We start from the raw sequence: 21,689 nt of genomic DNA on the forward strand, positions 1-21,689 counted from the left end.
GTCTTAAAAAAATCCACTTAAGCTGAATGCAGCTTCTCACAACAATGCCAGCTGATACACTGATAGAGATGTCTAGAACAGTCACCTAGCGGGGAGAAGCCTGTACTACAAGGGGCCTGCCCTCCAGAAGATAATTCTTGTTTTATTTGGGTCCTCCCCTTGTATAGTACTTTAGGAAAATAAGATGTATAAAACATTTAATTATTTTTTCATTACTTGTTTTTAATTTTCATGTAGACAGATGATATCCTTAATAATAATCATGTTTCCACCCTGTAATCAAAGAAAAAATCACAATTATTCTGACTGTATTCCCACTTCTTCACCATATTTTCACATTTAAATATTTAGTGTCATTTTATAAAGATGCAATAATTGCTTACTCTATTGTTACTTACAAAAGGGGCATTTAGGACAAATTATTTTCTGATATATAGAGATGTTTTTGTGCATGTGTTTCTTGTTATTCCTAATTCTACTTTGAGGACTTTGTTGAGCTTTTAATTGTGGTTCAGTATATGGTCTTTTTAAAAGGCACACATGGATATTTGCAGAGGATGCATTTTTTCAATATGTACTATATTTTCTTGGATGGATTGCTGAAGTCAGAACTTTTAATATTTAGTTTTAATATTTAGACCAGGTACTTAGTATTTGCTGGCTTTATCTGTCTCAAATTTACAGTGGTATTTTGATATCCTGTATGCCCATGGTGTTTGTGTCCAATATTCTGTTTTTGTAATAGCATTTGTTTGATGTAATTTAGTTCCCTTCTATTTGCTATACAAAGAGCCACATACAACTTCTGACTCATGTTACCCTATCAATCTGTACTTTATCCCACTTAATACATCTCATATTAAATTTTCATACCTGCTACTGTGACTGTTGCTCCCCCCGAATCAGTTATCTGCATCTACATTTGATTGATCCTGCTTTTGTCTCTTTCTCATTGTTATCTTCTCTGGGTACTTTCTAAGGATGCAGGTGTCTCTGAAAACCAGCCAGTCACCTCATTTTGTTTTCTTTTTGTTCATTCCAGTCAGCTTTCTCTTTTTATGTGCTCATTACATTATCACATTTTACTGTTTCATTCGCTGCCTCAGCCCTGTACTGTGGGTCTCTCACTCCTGTTTTACTCTTGCCATTTTTATTCAGTTTGTTTTCTTATAGTTTGTTTTGCTTCGTAGTTTCTGTTACATAGATTATGTTTTTAGCTCTTACTTTATGCAGCGGTTTAGAAAGTACACCTTGTTAATAAGTGTACTGGAAGTTCCAGTTAAGTTTTTCCTAAATATTCTTGAATTTTTGTTATTCTAATTAATAAAATGACTAACAAAGACAATGGTCCTGTTGTTATTTATGTGGTCTTTCAACTTTCTCTTCTAGCTTCCTCAGCTTTAAAATAGGAATAATTAAGGATGATACAATATAATTACGTATATTGTTTGTTTAGTCTATTAACTTATTCATCATTAAACTCCCACGTTGTTAGAATTGTTATTACTCTAAGGCCATGTGGTAGGTACATATTTGATACCTGTGAGTTCTGTATGTCTTTCCCCATTTTAACTCTTATGAAGGCTGGGTGTCAGAGAAGTAGGGATTCTTGTCTGAAGTCCCTTTGGGGGTACATAGACTAACTAAAATGAAAATCCAGGCATTCTTCTCAACTTATAGTTTTGTTCTGTATCTATGTCCTATCACTAATAGAAGGTAATAATGGTCAATTACATTTTCCTACAAATTGCATATGAGGTAACATTGACTTGAGCCAATGGGTGCAATGATATGTAATGTACATTATGACACAGGTATATGTTTTATACCTGTTACTTCTCTCCCTTTCTAAATCTAACATATTTTGATTTATTCTATTTTCTTTGCTCCGTATGTCAGTGATGCTGCAGCTCATTTGTTTGAAGATTAAGAAAGAACTCACTTTGGGTAGAACTTCCCAATGACACAAATGTCTTATGAGATGTGCAGACTCACTCCGGTCCCTCAGAGGTCAGATGTCAGCGCTCCCTCCTGTCTGTTCCCCATGGGAGACCCTGTCTGCTCCAGGGATCATGGGAAGAAAGGGCCTCTCACAAACACTCCAGTAGTGTCCTAAGGGATTCTGGCTGGAAACTTAGAATTGTTTTTAGCAATTTCAATTGGGAAGAAAGTTTTGAGAAATATTCTCAGTTCCCAAGCCTGTCAGTGCCGGTGCTGCTACTGGTGAAGTGATAATTGCAGCTCAGAGGGGAGGTGAGGTCACCGAATCACAACCCATATCTCAGGGTCTGGCTGCCTCTCTATTACGTGTACCGACAGGGCTGACTTCACAATGAGCCAGCGTCCAGGCAGCAGGAAGAAGTCAGCGGGTTTTCTCTTTATCAGCCTGAGAGGTAGAGACTGTAAGGGAAGGTGTATCAGGTGTCCAGGTAAGTGAACATACTAGACAAAGGAATCTTTTGTGAGTGAACCTGGTCCAGCACCAAAGCCAGAGGGTAGAGGGAGGAATTCCTGAGGCTTGAGCTGAGATGGTAAAGAGACATGGGTCCTAGAGCTCCTCTAATCCCTGATGACCCCAGATGTGGTGGAGTGTGGTCTTCACTCACAGTCATGGTTTTTTATTCTAGAGATCATGAACCTGATTCTTAATGTGCTTAAGGGCCGGGGTTTTGGAGTCAATCTCTGTTCAGCTGACTTTATAGGAATCATACACCTAATTTTTACATTTCTAGAGGTGCACCAGTAATACCCGCCTGCTTTTACATCTTAGGAATCATCGAGCCTGAGGCAGAAAGTATGTCTGACAGCAGTTACTGAAGTAGAAATGTATTCTCTGACACTGGATATATTATTTGCTAAACATATTTAATATTTGTGTATAGTTTCACTATGGTGACTCTTTTCTCACTTAAAGAAGCAGCATTTTAAAAATATAACTTAAAACTTTTAGACAGTATTTTCAGAGTCAAATATATAATTTGGTATTTCTGCTGCTCTTACATATTATAATACCAATCTAACACATGTATTTCATTTTACAATACACAAGTTATTTGCCTTAACTTTACATTTTCCATGTTTTCTGGTATGTTCATATCTTTCATACAAATCTTGCCCTACTGCTAAGAATCTCATTTATCTTAGTTATTAATAATTAGTTATGTATAGGATCTGAAATTAGTAATAATTTCATTTCTGCAATACACTGTTTATCAGATATCACTGTTTCTTCTTGCATAGTTCCCATAACTCGTGTGATTGTATTTTCCCTATAATAAAGCACAAGTCTTTCTGTTGTCCTCCTAATACTGCACCGTGCTTGCGTTCATTCCACCCAACCTGGGAGGGGCAGGTCCCTGCAGTTTTTCTGCAGTCAGCGCACTGACGTTCTATGAAGATCTCTAAAGCTTTATTCAAAGTTTATATTTGCCTGTGGATTAAGTATTCATAATGAAAATAGTGGACACTTGATGTTACTAAAAATTTTAAATAAAATACCACCAATGGAAATCAAAATAAGAGGGTTCAAAACTAATTGGTTTCTTTGAAAAACACAGGTAACTAGTATGTTATTATATTAAAAATTAAATGCACTGTCTTGTTAGCAGCACAGCCAGGATCAAATCCTCGCTCTGCCCCTAACCAGAGTGCGAACTCAGACAAAACCTTTAGCCTCTCTGTGCAGATGGGGTCCTCACCTTTATAAGAAATGCAGTAGTGTCTGCCTCTTGAACTTGTGAGGGATAACAAAGTTAATTTATGTGTGGCCTTTGTAGCAGTGAGTAATCTTTTTTTTGTGTTCTTAAATGGTTACACATTCAACTATTTGACACCTCTAAGTGAGAAAAAGTTTAACTCAGTATTTCCTTTGGAACTGTTGACAAGTGGAGAATGTTGGAGATCCCCTGACATGATACCTGTGGCTTTTATACCTCCTATTCCCATGCAGGGTCCTCTCGTTCAGAAGACAAAGACCAGTTACTGAGAACACACAGCATGGCCACCAGGGATTTGGTAGTAGGAATGACCTTTTTACTACAGACTGTAATTGGAGTCCTGGGCAATTTCTCTCTGCTTTATCATCATCTCTTCCTCCATTTCACTGGGTACAGGCTGAGGCCCACAGACTTGATTGTCATAAACCTAATTGTGGCAAACTGCTTGGTTCTCTTTCCTACTGGAATCCACTATACAATGTTATCTTTCGGGCAGTATCACCATCTCCATGATTTTGGATGCAAATTTTTCCCCTATTTACGAGGAGTGGGCAGGGGTGTGTCCATTGGCACCACCTGCCTCCTGAGTGTCTTCCAGGCCATCACCATCAGCCCCACGAACTCCAGGTGGGCAGAGCTTAAAGTAAAAGCTCCCAAGTACATTGTTTTTTCAATTTTCCTGTGCTGGGTTCTACAAATGTTGGTAAATGTTGTTGCTCCTATACTTATGTCTAGCAATTTGAGCAACAAAAACATCACAGACAGAATGTGGTTGGGATTCTGTTCTCGTCTTTATCCTGATAAAACCAAAGACTCATTATATGCAGTGTTGTTAACATCCCCTGATGTTGTATGTTTCCTGCTCATGCTCTGGGCCAGCGGCTCCATGGTCTTCGTCCTGCACAGACACAAGCAGAGGGTCCGACATGTTCACAGGACCCCCGTCTCCTCCCGATCCTCCCCTGAGTCCAGAGCTACCAAAACCATCCTTCTCCTGGTGAGCACCTTTGTCTTTTTTAATACCCTTTCCTCCATCTTTCTTATTATTATATCTATTTTAAACAACCCCAGCTTGTTTCTCCCCGACACCTATGTATTAATCACTCTGTGTTTCCCAACCGTCAGTCCCTTCCTGCTCATGAGCCGTGACTCCAGTGTCTCCAGACTCAGCTTTGCCTGGATAAGTAATGTAAAATCTCCTAATCTTATGGGAAATACATAAATTGTATGTATTTTAATAGTATGAAATTTAAATTGTAAATTAATTAAATTGTATGTATGTTAAATCTATCACACTGAATCGTCCAGAAATGCACTAGCATAGAATTGTAAGAAAATTTACGTGAATGGGGATCAGCAGGTGGCAGGTCACTGCTGAAGCTGAAGCCATTGGTGCCAGAGGGAAATCCAGTCCATGAGGAAGCTTGTGGGAGTCAGTTATGTTCTTGTGCACGGCACCCCTGGAGAGGCGGTCATTTATTAGAAATATGATGTTATAAATGGATGAGCTTGGAAATAAATTCTGGTAGAAATGACCAGATTGAGCTGGAGGGGGCAAAAGAATGCATGAGATTACTGTTTAGCTTATGTTTTAACCCTATCAGGTGATTGTGACTTAAAAAAAAATGTGAATGGCATGGAATTGGTATCTGTGGGAGGCAGATGTGTTTCTTCTTTGTGAAGAGGATCTGGGCATGTTGGTCAGAAGGTTGGTCTGCAGGTGCACACTCCTGTCTCTAAAGCGATGACACTAGTTCAGGGTGGGGACTTCCATGATATCTGGAGCGGTGCAATGAGAGGCATTTGAAAAGAAAAGCAGAAATCTATACTATTCATGTGGGGTTTAGGGCTTCTTGATTTTTAGAAAGCAAAGTGGATATATCCTCAATTTCCTGAGAGGTTTTTGTATAGCTTTTTCTGGATTTACAATTTGAATTTGATGCAAAGTATTGACAATTCAATAATTTGAGAAAGAAATTATTTTGACCTAATGGGTCAGTTATGGTTGTCGTTCATCAATCAATATACTGGGAAGTTGCACATTATAGAAATTTAAAATAATGATAGTACAAATCTTAGTGTGTGCATTATCCTATGTGTATATTTTAATGCTAGTTGTTTAAGTGTTCAAAATCCATAGGAATATGTATTATATGTTCATTATCAGGCCCTATCTCTTGAAAAAATGACTGAATATATTTTAAATAAACAAATGTATTTATTTGTTTATTTAAAAATTTATTTATTTTACAGGGAGAGAAGAAGGGGGAGAGGGTAAGAGAGAAAGAGAGAGAGAGAGAGAGAGGAGAGAGAGAGAGAGAGAGACAGATGCTGATTTGTTGTTCCACTTTTTTATGCGTGATCGGTCGCTGCTTCTGTGTGTCCTGACTGGGAATTGAACCAGTGACCTTCTGCCTTGTGGGACAACACCCAACCAACTGAGCCACACCGGTCACAGCTCTACCAAAATATTTTAGCATATATTTAAAAAATATACACATTCTTGTTTTATTTAATACTCTTCAGCCTCACATTTACAATATAATATAAAGATATAACATTTATCTATTCACCATATCTCATATATCAGATTGGTGATGCATATTTAAAAAATGTAAAGGTACATGCACAGGTCATACATTCAGAGCCAAATGCAAGTTAACAGAGTGATACATGCCTGTACTCAGTACCTGGATCAGGAAATAGAATGTTGTCAGGCCGTCAGGAGACTCTTGTGCTCTCTTCCCGTCACTACTGCTCCAGGTAAGCGCGGCTCCAACAGCTCACAGCATAGCTCCCTGGGGTCTGTTTTGCACTTTATATAAAGGCAATCATAGAGCAATAACTTTTTAGTGTTTCATGGTTTTCATTCCTTACATTATTTGCTGTATTTATTACTGCATGTTGGAATTAATTCTTCCATTGTTCTGTAGGGTTCTTTTGTGTGAATATAAAACACTTAATCATTCTCTGTTCATTGGCATATGGGAAGTCTTCAGACTGGGACTGTTAGGACAAGTTCTAGTATATAAATATAGAACAATTTTCAATGACACATATACACAGTTCTGTTGGTGATGCATGTGAGGGTGGAATAGTCAGACTTCATGTCTTGGAAATAGTGCCAAAGAGATTTTGAAAATGTTTGGAGCAGTTGTTACTTCCACCAGCAGTGTAGGGAATCCTGGGTTTACCAACATTATTGTACTACTGTTGTACACTGCCTGTCACATTCAGTTTAAAGTATTTTCCTTTTATTTTATTTTATTTTATTTTTAGAGAGAGGGGAAGGGAGGGAAAGAGAGAGGGAGAGAAACATCGGTGTAAGAAAGAATCATCAATTGGATGCCTCTCGTATGTGCCCTGATTGGGGACTGAACCTTCAACCCAGGTTTGTGCCCTGACCCAGAATTGAACCGGTGACCTTTAGCTGGGCGACATCCAAACAACTGAGCCATGCCGGTCAAGGCTTAAAGTATTTTCTAATTTCCATTGTGTTTTCTTCTTTGACCCATGTGTTATTTAATGTATTTCATAATTTTTAAATATATGAGGATTTTGCAGGTTTGTTTTGTTACTGACTGTTAGCTTAATTGCATGACAGCTAGAGAACATACTCTGTATTGTTTCAGGTTTTTGCAATGAGTGGAGACTTACCTTTTGGCCAAATACATGAACAATTTTTGTACAAGACTGACATGTACTTGAAAAGTTAAGTACTTGAAAAGTTAAGAGAGAGAGTGAGAATGAATGAGAATTTTCTTGATGGGTTCCATCTCTATTCATTACCCTTACATCATGTTTACTGTTCATAGTAACATATTCATCAGTCTTCTTAGTTTTTGTCTTCTTATTCAGGCAGTGGATAAGGAAGCTATATTAACATTTCTTTTTATAAATGTGAATTTTAAACTTCTTCTTGTAGTTCTATGTATTTTTGCTTTATGTATTTCAAACTCATGTAGTTAATTGTTAGATTATCTTGGTGAGAATCTTTGTTCATTATGAAATGCTCCTCTAGCCTATTGTTTTTTCTCTTGATTTCCTCTTTCTTTTGTTTTCATATTATACCTTTTACAACCCTTCAATTTTTGTGTACTTTTATGTATTAGAAATACTGAGAGGGCAAGGATGGATGGATCTTTGCACTATTGCTGGCACTTGGAGAGAGAGCTCTAAGAGCTCAGAGCCCAGAGGAAGAGGCTGCCTTCTCTCTAGGAACACCTTTCAAAATGTCCACCCCACAGGTGTCCCCATGTTGTTCCCCCAAAAGTATTGAATGATTAGAATCAAGTCCCTGGAGGCTCATCATGTGACCTGCTGCTATTGTTGGCTCAGAGGTACTACTGAGTCTGCGTAATGGAGGAGCTGGGGGATTGTCCCCTGGCAACCCCCCAGCACATCAGAAAGTAGGAGGGGCGCTTGTGGGTGTTGGAGCAGTTCGTGAAGAGACCGAGAAGGAGAGGAGGCATGTGTGGGCTCAGTGTTAGTGGTCAGTAATGAGAGCCTATGGGCGTCAGGGTGTGTGTGGGTCCTGGAGGCTGGTGAAGGGCGTAATGGGGTGCATTGGGTTGACCGGCGGTTTGTGTAGCCCACGCATAGAGTTCGCTACAATCGGTTATTATGGAACGTGTGAAGGTGTTAATGCGTGAATCTCTAGGTCAGCAATGGAGGGAAGCTGGGAGTCAAAACTAGAGGCCTGGGGATCAGTACTGAGGGCTTGTGCGGTCACTGAGTGGGAAGGCTGTGTGGTCACTGATAGGGCTGTGGGGTTGGTGACCGGAAGCCGTGAGGTCAGGGACGGGAGAGTCTGTGGGGTATTCATAACGTGGAGGTTGTGGGAATCAAAGATGAGGTATTAGGGTGCAGGAGTGGAGTCATTAGGGGTTATAGGGGATTGGAGAGGTCACTGCTGGGTGTGGGGATCAGTATTTCAGACTGTTTGGGGGAAAGGTCACTGAACAGAGTTCCATGAACCACCGAGTTGGCCGTATGCCCTGGTTGTGACTGGGAGACCTAAGTATCGGTGTCTGACTGGTGCGCTGATGGGAGCTGTCACTTTGGGAGGCCTGTGGGGATAGTGATGGGGAAGGAATCCCAGGGGACCCTTGACTTGGGTCTCCAGCCTGTTGACAGAAGGAGCTTTACACGGCAATACCTCCGCCTTCCCCCCAACACTTTACCAGCGGTTTTAATCAAGGCACTCTTCTCAAACCTATTACTCTGTTACAGTTATCTCTCCTCGTGACCATTCAGACAAAAGTTCTACTTTGAAAATATTAGATCCTTGCCCTGGCTGGCGTGGCTCAGTTGGTTGGAGCATCATCCCATACACCAAAAAGGTTGTGGCTTGATTCCCAGTCAGGGCACATAACTAGGTTGCAATTCGATCCCAGACTGAGTGCCTCCAGGGGCAAGCAATCAATATGCTCTCTCTCCCTCCTTCTCTCTCTCTCTCAAATAAATGAACATGTCCCCTGGTGAAGATTAAGAAAGAAAGAAAGAAAATAATTATACCATAAGGAAATCCAAACTGATATATTAAAATATATTTGCATATGCATAAAATGTCACTGGAAGGATTCATAAAATTCTAGAAATATTGCTTCCTGGGAGAGGACCTGGGTTGCTAAAGGACCACTGGCAAAGATTGAGACCCTCATGCCCTTTGTACCTTGGGTATATTGAACCATGTGAACTATTACTTGTTTTAAAATTTTTCTTTTAGATTTTATTTATTTTTAGAGAGAGGGAGAAAGAGAGGGGAAAAAAAACATCCACTTGTGGTTATCTCTTGCCCATCCCCAACTGGGGACCTGGCCCACAACCCAGGCATGTGCCCTGGCTGGGAATCAAACAGGTGGCACTTTGGTTCTCAGGCTGGTGCTCAATCCACAGAGCCACACCAGTCAGGTGTTTTATTTTTTTATTTTTTATTTTTTAAAGTATATTTTATTGATTATGCTATTACAGTTGTCCCATTTTTTTTCTACCCTTTATTCCCCTCCCCCCTGCATCACCCCTCCCACTAGCATTCCTCCTCTTAGTTCATGTCCATGGATTGTAATATAAGTTCTTTGGCTTCTCCATTTCCTGTAGTATTCTTAACCTCCCCCTGTCTATTTTATACCTACCAATTACGCTTCTTCTTTCCTATACCTTTTCCCCCCAATCCCCTCCTTCCCCCTCCCCACTGATAACCCTCCATGGGATCTCCATTTCTACAATTCTGTTCCTGTTCTAGTTTGCTTAGTTTGTTTTTATTTTAGGTTCAGTTGTTGACAGTTGTGAGTTTGTTGTCATCTTTTTATTTGTGTAAGAACGAACAAATTTTGTTTTTATCTCATGAATTTCTTTCAGTTATTTAAGAAAGCAAACAGCAAAAAGGATATACTATTGTTTTCCTAATTTTATTGTTATTCAAGTACAGTTCTCTGCCTTTTCCCCCCACCCCAGCCTAATCCCCAGCCCTCCCCACCTCCCTCTCATTCCCGCCCCCCCCGCCCCGTTATTGTCCATGTATCCTTTATAATTGTTCCTACAAACCCTTCACCCTTTTCCCCTGAAATTCCCTCCTCTCTCCCCTCTGGTCACTGTCAGCCTTTTCTCAATTTCAATGTCTTTGATTATATTTTGCTTGCTTGTTTGTTTTGTTGATTAGGTTCCTGTTAAAGGTGAGATCATATGGAATTTGTCTTTCACTGCCTGGCTTATTTCACTTAGCATAATGCTCTCCAACATGGATGGAACTGGAGAGCATTATGTTGTCATCTTACTGTTCATAGTTTTGATCACCTTTTTCTTAGATAAGTCCCTTTAACATTTCATATAATAAGGGTTTGGTGGTGATGAACTCCTTTAACTTGACCTTATCTGGGAAGCACTTTATCTGCCCTTCCATTCTAAATAATAGCTTTGCTGGACAGAGTAATCTTGGATGTATGTCCTTGCCTTTCATGGCTTGGAATACTTCTTTCCAGTCCTTTCCTGCCTGCAAGGTTTCTTTTGAGAAATCAGCTGATAGCCTTATGGGAAGACTATCCTTTATAGGTAACTGTCTCCTTTTCTCCCACTTCATTTAAGGTTCTCTCCTTATCTTTAATCTTGGGTAATGTAGTTATGATATGCCTTGGTGTGTGCTTCCTTGGGTCCAGCTTCTTTTGGGACTCTATGAGCTTCCTGGACTTCCTGGAAGTCTGTTTCCTTTGCCAGATTGGGGAATTTCTCCTTTATTACTTTTTCAAATAAGTTTTCAATTTCTTTTTCTTCCTCTTCTCCTTTTGGCACCCCTATGATTTGGATGTTGGAATGTTTAAAGTTGTCCCAAAGGTTCCTAAGTCTCTCCTCACTTTTTGGAGTTCTTGTTTATTCATTCTGTTCTGGTTGAATGGTATTTCTTTCTTTTGTTCCAAACTGTTGATTTGAGTCCCAGTTTCCTTCTCTTCATTGTTTTGGTTCCCTGTATATTTTTTCTTTATTTAATTTTGCATAGCCTTCACTTCTTCCTCTATTTTTGCGACCATATTCCACCATTTCTGTGAGCATCCTGATTACCAGTGTCTTGAACTGTGCATCTGATAGGTTGGCTATTTCTTCATCATTTAGTTCTATTTTTGGAGTTTTGATCTGTTCTTTCTTTTGGGCCATATTTCTTTGTGTTGGCACCCCTGTTACATTGTAAGGGGCGGAGTCTTAGGTATTCACCAGGGCGTGGCAAGCCACTTTGGTGCATTGTGATGCTGTATGCGGGGGAGGGGTCAGAGGGGGATCAATGCTGCTGGCTCAGCTCTTGCCCAGCTTTGAAGAGACTGGAAGTTTCTCTTGCTGCCACAGCCCCCACAGATTTTTACAGCCAGAGGTTCTGAGGCTTTATTTTGCCTGTGCTGGAACCCAAGGTAGCCTGGTGCTCTCCAGGTGTTCCTCCCTATTTATCCTCAATGAATGTGGGGCTGTCCTGTCTGCCAGCCTCTGCCTCACCCACCTGGTCCACCAGCTGCCACCTTGCTGCATTTCCTCTCCACCCTGGCTACCTGTCTCTGCCCCTCCTCCCAGAAGAAACCAGAATGTTTCTTCTTGAACTCCTTGGTTGTTGGATTTCCATATGGTTAGATTTTCTGACATTGTGGTTGTTTTTTGTTTTTAAATTGTTTGTTTTCTTCTTTTGGTTGTGTGAGGGGGTGAAGCATATCTGTGTACACCTCTGTCTTGGCCAGAAGTGTATAAAACATTCAATTATTTTTTAGAACATATTTTAATTTTCAGGCAAGTGATTGATCACTTTCATATCACCCTATTTTTGTTTCCACCCCATAATAATAAAAATAATCACTTACAATTATTCTGATTGTATTTCATGCTTTTTCACCCTAATTTTTCACATATAAATATTTAACATTTTATAAATGCGCAATAATTGATTATTGTATTCTTACTTCACAGTAAGACTAGGATAATTTTTATTTTTTTAATTTAAATTTTCTGATGTTTGGAATATTTGGGCGCCATGTTTTGTGTGTTGGGGGGGGGGGGGTTTGTTTTTATCCTCACCTGAGCACATTTTTTCACTGCTTTTTAGAGAGAGAGGAAGGGATAGAAACATTGATGTGAAAGAGAAACATCGGTTGGTTGCCTCCTGCGTATACCCAGACTGGTGAATGAACCTGCAACCTAGGTATGTGCCCTGGCAGGGGAATTGAACACACAACCCTTCTCTACAGGATGATGGACCAACCCACTGAACCTCACTGACCACGGCAGGCTGCTGTTTTTTTTATTATTATTCCTAATTCTATGTAGAGGAATTGATTGAGCTTCTTGTTGTGGTTCTTCAGTATATATCCTTTTTTTAAAATTAATTTTTGGAGTTGGGGGAGAGATTCTTGTATGTGCTCTGAATGGAGATTGAACCTGCAACCTCGATGTATTTGAGATGATGTTCTAACCAACTAAACTATCTGGCAAGGGCAATATATGATCTGTTTTAAAAAGTACTTGTGAATATTTGAAAAGAATATGTATTTTCAGTATGTAGCATATCTACTTTGATGTATTGCTGAAGTTATTATTTTTAGTTTTAGTATTTAGGCCATATATATAAAGTAACATTTGCCTACTTTATCTGTCACAAATTTATAGTGATATTTTAATATCTTCTATTCCAGTGGTATTTGTGTCACATATCCTTGTTTCTGTAACACCGTTTGATGTAATTTAGTTTTATACTATTTGTGATACACAGTAGCCACACTGCAACTTCTGAATCTTGTTACCCCATAAATCTACTTTATCCCATGTAACCCATCTCATCTTAAATTTGCTTACCTGCTACTGTGACCATTACTTCTGATTCAGTTATCTACATTTGCCTGATCCTGGAGGACTTTGTCTCTTTCTCATCGTTATTTTCTCTGGGTGTTTTATTAAGGATGCAGGTATCACTGAAAATCAGCCAGTCCCTGGGTTTTGTTTTATTTTTATTCATTGTGGTCAGCTTTTTCTTTTCTTGTGCCCATTGCATTATTACATTTTACCACTTGCATTTACTTTCCCAACCCTCAACTGTGGGTCTCTCACTCCTGTTTTACTCTTGCTTTTTAAATTTTATTTTCTGTTTCTTCATAGTTTATTTTGCTTTATAGTTCCTGTTACATAGAGTGTCACTGTTATCTAGGTCCACAACATTTTGATGTCTCCAACAGGACATCTCTTACCAATTACTCATTCACTCCCATTCCACCTTTTCCAATCATGAAAACTATTTATGCTTTCTATTTTTGTGAATTTGACTATTGTAGATATTTAAAAATATATATTTCTTATTTTTTTTAGAGAGGGGGAAGGGTGGGAGAAAGAGAGGGAGAGAAACATCAATGCAAGAGAGAAACATTAATCAGTTGCCTCCCATTTGCATCCTGATTGGGGACTGAACCCCCAAACCTAGGTACATGCCCTGACCTGGAATCAAACTGGTGACCTTTTCTTTGTGAGACAATGCCCAACCAACTGAGCCACACCAGTTGGGGCTATAGATATTTTTTATAAATGGAGTTATACCATATTATAACAGGGTGCAGCCAAGGGAGGGCCCCAAATAGAGATTTATAATGGGGTCCAGAACTTGTTATCCAGGAAATATTAGACAGCTGTGGCCAATTGTGGGAGGAGTCGGAAATGGTGCGGCAGAGGAAGATTGGTGCTGGTATTTAAACCCAGGCATGGCAGCCATGCCTCGTCTTTTTGGGACCAGGAGCCTTGGGCAGAGAAGAACTGAGAGTCTTTTGGGGACCACGTGGCTTTGGCAGAGAAGAACCACGGACTTCTATTTCTTTTTCTGAGATATGGTACCCCGGACTGGGCAGAGGGGGAAAGAAGAACTGTGCGTTTGTGGGTATTGTAAAGGACTTTGGGATCTCAATGAAGACATTAAGTTATTACTCTTACGTTTATATAACTCTTTAAATAAATAATCCCTTTCCTTTTCACCGATCTCTGGCATTGAGAGATGTCTTTCCCTGGTGGCAGGCAAGGTGAACCTAGTACAGGGTGGGGGACCCCCGGAGCACAAGGGTGGGTCCATTTGGTAATAGTGTATCATTCACGCCCCCCCACCCCGTCTGTTCTGGAACAATATGTGGCCTTTTGTTTCTGGCTTCTGTCACTTAGTATTACTGTTAAAATTCTTCCTTGTTGTAATATGTATCAGTGTTTCATTTCTTTCTATGACTGAACAATACTGTATGCCTGTAGCACATTTTGTTTATCCATTCATCAGTTGCTGGACATCGGGTTGTTTCCACCTTTTGGCTACTGTGACTAGTGCTGCTATGAACAATCTTGTACACTTACTGTTTGAACATGTTTTCAGTTCTTTTGAGTATATATCCAGGAGTGGAATTGCTGGGTCACATTCTATGTTGAACTTATGAAGTTAATATCCAAATTATTTTCTACAGTGGTTGTAGTGGGTATAAAGTGGTTTTCTCAGTATCTTTTATTGTGGTAAAATATATATAACAAAATTTAACGTTTTAACCAGTTTTAAGTGTAAGGTTCTGTAGCATTAAATACATTTGCATCACTGTACAACCAATCGTCACCATCCCTTTTCAGAACTTTTTCATCATCACAAACTAAAACACTATACCCATTAAACAATAAGTCCCCATTTCTCCTCCTACCAGTCCCTGACAGCCACTATTTTACATTTTGTTTAAAAGAATTTGACTTCTGTTGATACTTCATTTAAGTGGAATCCTACAATATTTGTCCTGTTGTGTCTGGCTTATTTCGGTTGGCATAACGGTTTGAAGACTCATTGAGGCTGTAACGTGCATCACAACTTCATTTTTTCTAAGGTTGAATAATATGCCATTGCATGTGTGTACCATTCCTTCTTTATCCATTCCTCCACCAGTGGACATTTCGTTTAGTTCCATGTTTTGGCTATTGTAAAAAATGCTGCTGTGAGCATTGGCTAAAATTATATGTTGGAATCACTGCTCTCAGTTCTTTTGGATGTGTACCTGGAAGTGAAATTGCTGGATTATATGTTTATTCTATGTTCGTTACAACATAGTGGAATGGTTCCTTTTTTTGAGGAATGATTCCTAATATTTCCCTACCAGCTGCACTCTTTCACATTTCCACCAGCAATATTCAAGGGTTCTAATTTCTCTGTATTTTTACAAACACTTGTTATTTTTGTTTTTTGTTTTATATTAACCATCCTAATGGATGTTACACATGGTGCTTTTGATTTGCATTTTCTTAATTACCAAGTTTACATTAAATATCTCATGTGTTTTTGGCATCCTAAAAAAACAGGTGTGTTTTTTCTTTAGAAAAATGTCTATTTACTTTTACCTGCTTTTTGTTTGGGTTTTCTGTCTTGTTGAGTTATGAGTTATTTATATACTCTGAATACTGGATTCTTATTAGATACATGATTTGGAAATATTTCCCCCCATTCATTCTCTGGGTTCTTTTTACTTTCTTGATGGTGTTTATAGATGTACAAAAATTTGTAATTTTGATGTAGTCCAACTTATTTTTTTCTGTTATTGCCTGTACTTTTGTTGTCATACCTAAGGAACCATTGTGGTATCTAATGTCATGAAGATATACCCTGCTATTTGCTTCTAAAAGTTTTTAGGTTTAGCTCTTCTATTTGACCCATTTTTACAGTTAGCTCTTCATTGCCATGATCTTTTTTGTTCCCATGACACGCTGTACATTTTATCCTCCCAGATCCCAGTTCCCTTACACCCTTAACTTCCTTGCACATTTTCCCCTTGTAATCTTAAATCTGACATTGCACTTTAACCTCTAAGTAGCATTCTTTTTTAAAAAAAGATTTTATTTATTTATTTTTAGGGAGAGGGGAAGGGAGGGAGAAAGGGTGAGAAACATTAATATATGGTTGCCTCTTACACACCCCCTACTGGGGACCTGGCCTGCAAACCAGGCATGTACCCTGACTGGGAATCGAACCAGGGACCCTTTGCTTTGCAGTACAGTGCTCAATCCACTGAGCCACATCAGACAGGGCCCTAAACAATATTCTTTTTCTTTTCATCCCTCTGACTTTTCCAAGCACTCTACCCCACACTGCCAGACTCTGTCCCACCATCTTACCCCAGTCCCCCCATTTTCTTGTGCCTCTTATGCTATTCTATCACACATCCACACACTGGAACTTCCTAAACACTCCAGTGCTAAACAGCAGCTAAAGCCCGTTTCTAACAAATGTCCTGTAGGTAGGAGCGTTCGCACAGATCAAGCTCTTGAATCAGGTCACATAAAGAAAAACCATGAGAATGGAGCTTTTCATCATACTGCCATATAGGATACATAGTGGAATCTCTCTGGAAATTGGATTTTGGGTAGTTCCCAAGACATTCCCCCTCCAGTGGGTGCTAGGTTACTGATCTTCACTGTTATTGTTTTGCCAGGGGGTTGGTTTTCAAGGGTTCCTTGAAGCTGAAGAGATGGGGTTGGGATTAGAGTGCATTACAATGCTACAAGGCTCAATGTGGGTGAATGTGTGGACTTAATCAGCTGCTCAACAGGGGCAATGACTGGCCTCTAATCAGGGCCTCAAAATTGGGTCAACGGTATCACTCTTCCCCCCACAATCCCCACTGTTCAGTCTTGCGGATTCCAACCTTTCAGGCCAACTCCATCTCTCTACTCTTCTTTTGGCATCCTATAATTTCACTTCCTTTCTCTCACTATATAAACATATTCTTTGGGATATCTCTGTTTATTCTACATATAACTCAAATGACAACTGGGGATGTTGGCTTTCACCTACCAGTTCCACAGTCTTGAGAGGCTGAAGTTTTTGCAGGAATTTGTGCTGATTTCCTATAAGTTTCATTATTGAGATCTCCTGTGTTCTCAACTAAACCATCCCCATAGAATTAACTGTTGTCTTGTATAAGCACAGATATAAAAGTCGAGCTCTCCTGTGAATATTCCCCAAATAAACCACTTTCACAGAAAAACACTTACAGTGATAAATGTTGCCTTTTTTTGAAGATATTGTAAGACTGAAAGAGACAGAGGTATCAGTGCACCCTAGGAAAAACAACTTAATGTTCTTTTATAACAATTGTTTCATTTTCTAAAGTTCCTCTGGGCTTCTGTACCTGTGAGGCTTCTTGGATCTTCCCCCTCTTAGATCTGCTCTCCTCCTTCCGGGACCTTCTGAAAATAACTTACAGTTCTCACCATCATAATAGAGACTGGTTAGCTCTCTCAAGTCTACCCACTAACCCAAACAACTAAACTTATTGTGGTTGATAAATTAGGTAAGCTTTTCCTTTAGTATAATCCATCTTCTTAAGAGAATAGTTAGAATTCTCACAATCTTTTTACCTATGCATCTACCCACCTATCAGTTATGTATCTGCCTTGTTTTGAATCACACCTATGGTTATTTCAGGCACTGTGAACATCTGAGTTTAGCCTCTACTTTTAGAGAATGTGGCAGAACACATGAGATTCCTAGACTAAAAAGAGAGGACTTCATTACTAATGGCACAGAAGGCAGAATGAATATCCTGACTGGAAGTTGCCCCCACCCCTAGTTCCACTCAGGGTGGAACAGAAAGAGCCAGGTGAATGTTCACATGCAGTGGATTTGCACCACACATGAGGAACCCTGAATATAAGAAAACCCTATTTTTAAAGGGAACTGCTAGGAAACCTGCTACACTCTTTGAAGACATTATTTCTATTTCCCTGTACTGTTCCAGAGGGTGACACTATCCCTACTTTTTAAGGTTCTTTTTTATACAAACACAATTCAAAACAAAAGTTGTCCATGCCTGTCTACAAATCATACACACAGATGAGAAACCTATGGAGAATTGTCTTCCAAAAATATCCAGCACTCATTTTTATTGACTGCATAGCTCCTGACACAGTTTTCCCATGAATAGATCACTTGTTCAGACACTGATTAAACCGACAAAGGGCTGGGATCAAAGCCATTTAATTTATTTCAAGCAACATTTGATTAAGATTACTGCTAAGAGGGACTGGATGAAAGAAGGTGAAGGGATTAGCCAAAGAACATGTATGCATGACCATAAACACAGACAACAGTATGGTGATGGCCTGAGGGAAGGGGAGACTAGGGCTGGGTGTGGAAATGGGTAAAAGTGGGGAGATGGGGCCATATATAAAAATGTAAACAATAAAAATAAAGAAAAATAGACTATTAAGAGGATACTGTATCTCTTTATTCAACTCATTTATGCCCAAGTGGTCCCTACTTTTACCCATGGAAGAAACCCTAATATCTCTTAGGTTTTAACTTAGAAATGCATGTGTGTTGAGTTTTTGATGGGGATGAGTGAATAACCAACCAAACATTGTGAAAAAACACACACTAAGCATATTTCTGATATGGAGACAGTGGAGTCTCGACTCATGAGTAGAAAGGGGCTGACAGGTGGAAAACACACAAAGAGTAGGGCAGCAGTGCGCACCAAGCACCAACTGGATTGTGCAAAAGAGCAATACAGATGCTAAAGGTGGAAGAGAGGGTCTGAAAAGACACAAAGGTGCTCACCAGGACAGGGGTGCTCTGGGTGGCTCTGGTCTCAGGGGAACATCTGGGGGAAACATTATTCCTGTGAATGTGTCAAACCCTCTGATTGTGTCTGTACAGGATGAAACCACAGTGCTACTAGCTCAGAGCATGAGCACAGAAAATGAAACTTCAGGGAATACTAATAATGCTGCAAACAGCGAACCTGTGATTGTCTTTTGACCAGAAGTAGAACAGCATTCAAAACCCCACTTCTTTGTGATATTTTTGCTACTCCATTTCTTAGAATATACAAAGCATATGTTAAGAAAAATAAAATTTACCTCCCTATACATCCTCCAGCAGATGGAAATGAAGAATCCAATGTACTTGCATGCTTTTACTTCAAGATCCTCCCAACAGGAATTCATAGAGCTGACTGATCATGATGATCTGGAAGACACTCAAGAGGCAGGTGGTGCACCTAGACATGCCCATGCCCGCTCTTTGACACAGAAAAGAAGTTTGCATCCAAGAAGACATACAGATGGCCAATACATATACAAAAAGATGCTCAATGTCACTAATCATCAGAGAAATGAAACTTCAAATTAAAACCATGATGAGATACTATCTCACACTCAGAATGGCTCTCATCAATAAATCAACAAAAAACAAGTGCTAGTGAGGATGTGGAGAAAGGGGAACGCATTTGCACTGTTGGTGGGAATTTGCACTGTTGCACAGATTGATGCAGCCACTGTGAAAAGCAGTATGAAGATACCTCTGAAAATTAAAAATGATCCTCCCTTTTGACCCAGTGATCCCACTTTTGGGAATATATCTGAAGGAACCCAAAACACTAATTCAAAAGAACATAAGCACCCCTATGTTCACTGCAGCATTATTCACAATTGCCAAGATGTGGAAGCAGCTCATTTGTCCATCAGTAGATGACTGGATAAAACAATATGGGGCATTTACACAATGGAATACTACTTGGCCGTAAAAAAGGGAAAACCTTACCCTTTATGATAGTTTGGATGGACTTGGAGAACTTTATGCTAAGTGAAATAAGCCAGTCAGAGAAAGACAAATACCATAGGATTTCATTTATATGTGGAATTTATGAATAAACTGAACTAACAAGGAAAAAGGACAAACTCGGAGAGAAAGATGACACCTAAGATGGGGGGAGGAGAGATTGACTTAAAAGGAAAAAGGACTCATGGACATGGACAACAGTGTGGTTGTCCCTGGGGGAGGGAGGTATAAGGGGACTTGTGAAGGGGCTCCACCTGCAGAGCCTCCCCGGCCACCACGGATGAGAAAAAGTCTACCAAGACATGATCTGCTTGGAGAGGAAAGGTGGTTGATCTCTCAAAGGAAAAGGGCCAAGAGCCTTTTCCTCAATGGGCTTTTATTGGGTTCAATTTGCACAGGAATACAGGCAAAACTCATCAATCATTGTCAGGCAGTAAGGGTCAAACAATAGATAACATACAAAGAACCCTGAGGGCTTATTCTGAGTCAGGGTCAGTTAGCTAAAGGGCTATAAGACTTTGGGAAACAAACCCATTTCAGGCTTGGACCCTTATCATTTAAATTGAGGGTGTTAGCAAAGCAGGTTTCACAGGATTTTATGCATTCTTTCTTAGGCCCAATTGCCCCAGGGAATCTACCCTTTCCAGCACAGGACTGCACCGCCCTGTGTCATTGTTTCAGGCTTAAGTCAGGCAGCCAAGAGATTAGAAGACTTCTTGCAGACAGAATGAGGACTCAGGCTATGTCAAAGCCAAGGGGCGAGGGTCCATCACCTCCTTTTTCTATAGCCCCCAAGTCCTTCCCTATGGGCCTTTTTTCGTGACCATGCCTGTCTTAGGTCATCCCTCCCTTGAGGAATCTTACCCATCATTGGCTAACTGGTCAGGCTCAGGGCCAAGCAGGGTAAAGTAAAGTGGGCAGAGGTGGTGCCCCTGCCAGGTAGATAAGCTTTGTCTCCTTAGTGGCTTATGGTCCCAAGGTCTCTGACTCAGCCTTAACCATGGGGGTTTACAGCTTCTGAAACCAGGCAGGGCAGTTCCCAACAGGGACTAAATGGTAATGGAAAAAAAAAACAATAAAGATTAAATTTTTAAAAAGTCATTGAATGCTCTGACTGGTGTGGTTCAGTGTATTGAGCACCGACTGAAGCAAAGGGTCGCTGGTTCAATTCCCAGTCAGGGCACATGCCTCTGTTGCATGCCAGGTCTCCAGTGGGGGTTGCATGAGAGGCAACCACATGTTGATGTTTCTCTTCCTTTCTTTCTCCTTCTCTGCCCCTCTCTCTAAAAATAAATAAATAAAATCTTTTTTCTTTTTTTTTTTTTTAAAGATCTTATTTTATTTTTTAGAGAGGGGAAAGGAGAGAGGAAGAGAGGAAGAGAAACACCAATGTGTGGTTGCCTCTCACACACCCTCTACTGGTGACCTGGCCTGTAACCCAGGCATGTGCCATAGACTGGGAATCTAACTGGCAGCTCTTTGATTAGTAGGCTGGCGCTCAACCTCTGAGCCACACTAGCCAAGGCAATAAAATCTTTTTTTAAAAAGTCATTGAAGAAACGTTTCAATCCCAAAGCTCCCATTGTCTGGGGGACTCCTTTACATAAGATGACCATGGAATTGCCTACACTTTGGTGCTTGAAAATAGAATCTGTGGATGTCAACCTGCATTCAGTGTGGTAGTGGAGGAGATAATGGTAAAAAAGAGAGAAATTGCCCAGGATTCCAAATAGAGTCAGTGACAGGAAGATTATTCCTATTGTCAGAACACTGTAGGCTATCTTGTCATTTAATACATTTTCCTTTAAATTATAAAACACTGAAGAATGTTCCATATATTATGATATAGTTTAGAATCATAAACACAAAAGACCATCTAATTTCCTAATGTT

At 39.9% G+C, this 21,689-nt stretch overlaps 2 protein-coding genes across 2 annotated transcripts in view; both read left to right on the forward strand.

Annotated features, from left to right (window-relative positions):
* The window catches only part of LOC128779629 (zinc finger protein 432), a 49,929-nt gene extending 32,523 nt beyond the window's left edge, over positions 1 to 17,406 (forward strand). Inside the window, exon 13 of the mRNA XM_053914981.2 lies at positions 12,292 to 17,406. The gene's annotated coding sequence lies outside the window, so the exon portion shown is untranslated. The remainder of the gene's footprint in view (positions 1 to 12,291) is intronic.
* Positions 2,204 to 4,873, forward strand: LOC123480345 (vomeronasal type-1 receptor 4-like). Its single transcript, XM_071219836.1, has 3 exons — positions 2,204 to 2,429; positions 3,950 to 4,713; positions 4,842 to 4,873. The coding sequence occupies exons 1-3, from the start codon at positions 2,333 to 2,335 to the stop codon at positions 4,863 to 4,865; spliced, it is 885 nt and encodes a 294-aa protein (XP_071075937.1). The 5' UTR covers positions 2,204 to 2,332; the 3' UTR covers positions 4,866 to 4,873.
* Positions 17,407 to 21,689: the final 4,283 nt, after the last annotated feature.

This window comes from Desmodus rotundus, chromosome 12, assembly GCF_022682495.2.
Source record: "Desmodus rotundus isolate HL8 chromosome 12, HLdesRot8A.1, whole genome shotgun sequence".
NCBI classification, from domain to species: domain Eukaryota; kingdom Metazoa; phylum Chordata; class Mammalia; order Chiroptera; family Phyllostomidae; genus Desmodus; species Desmodus rotundus.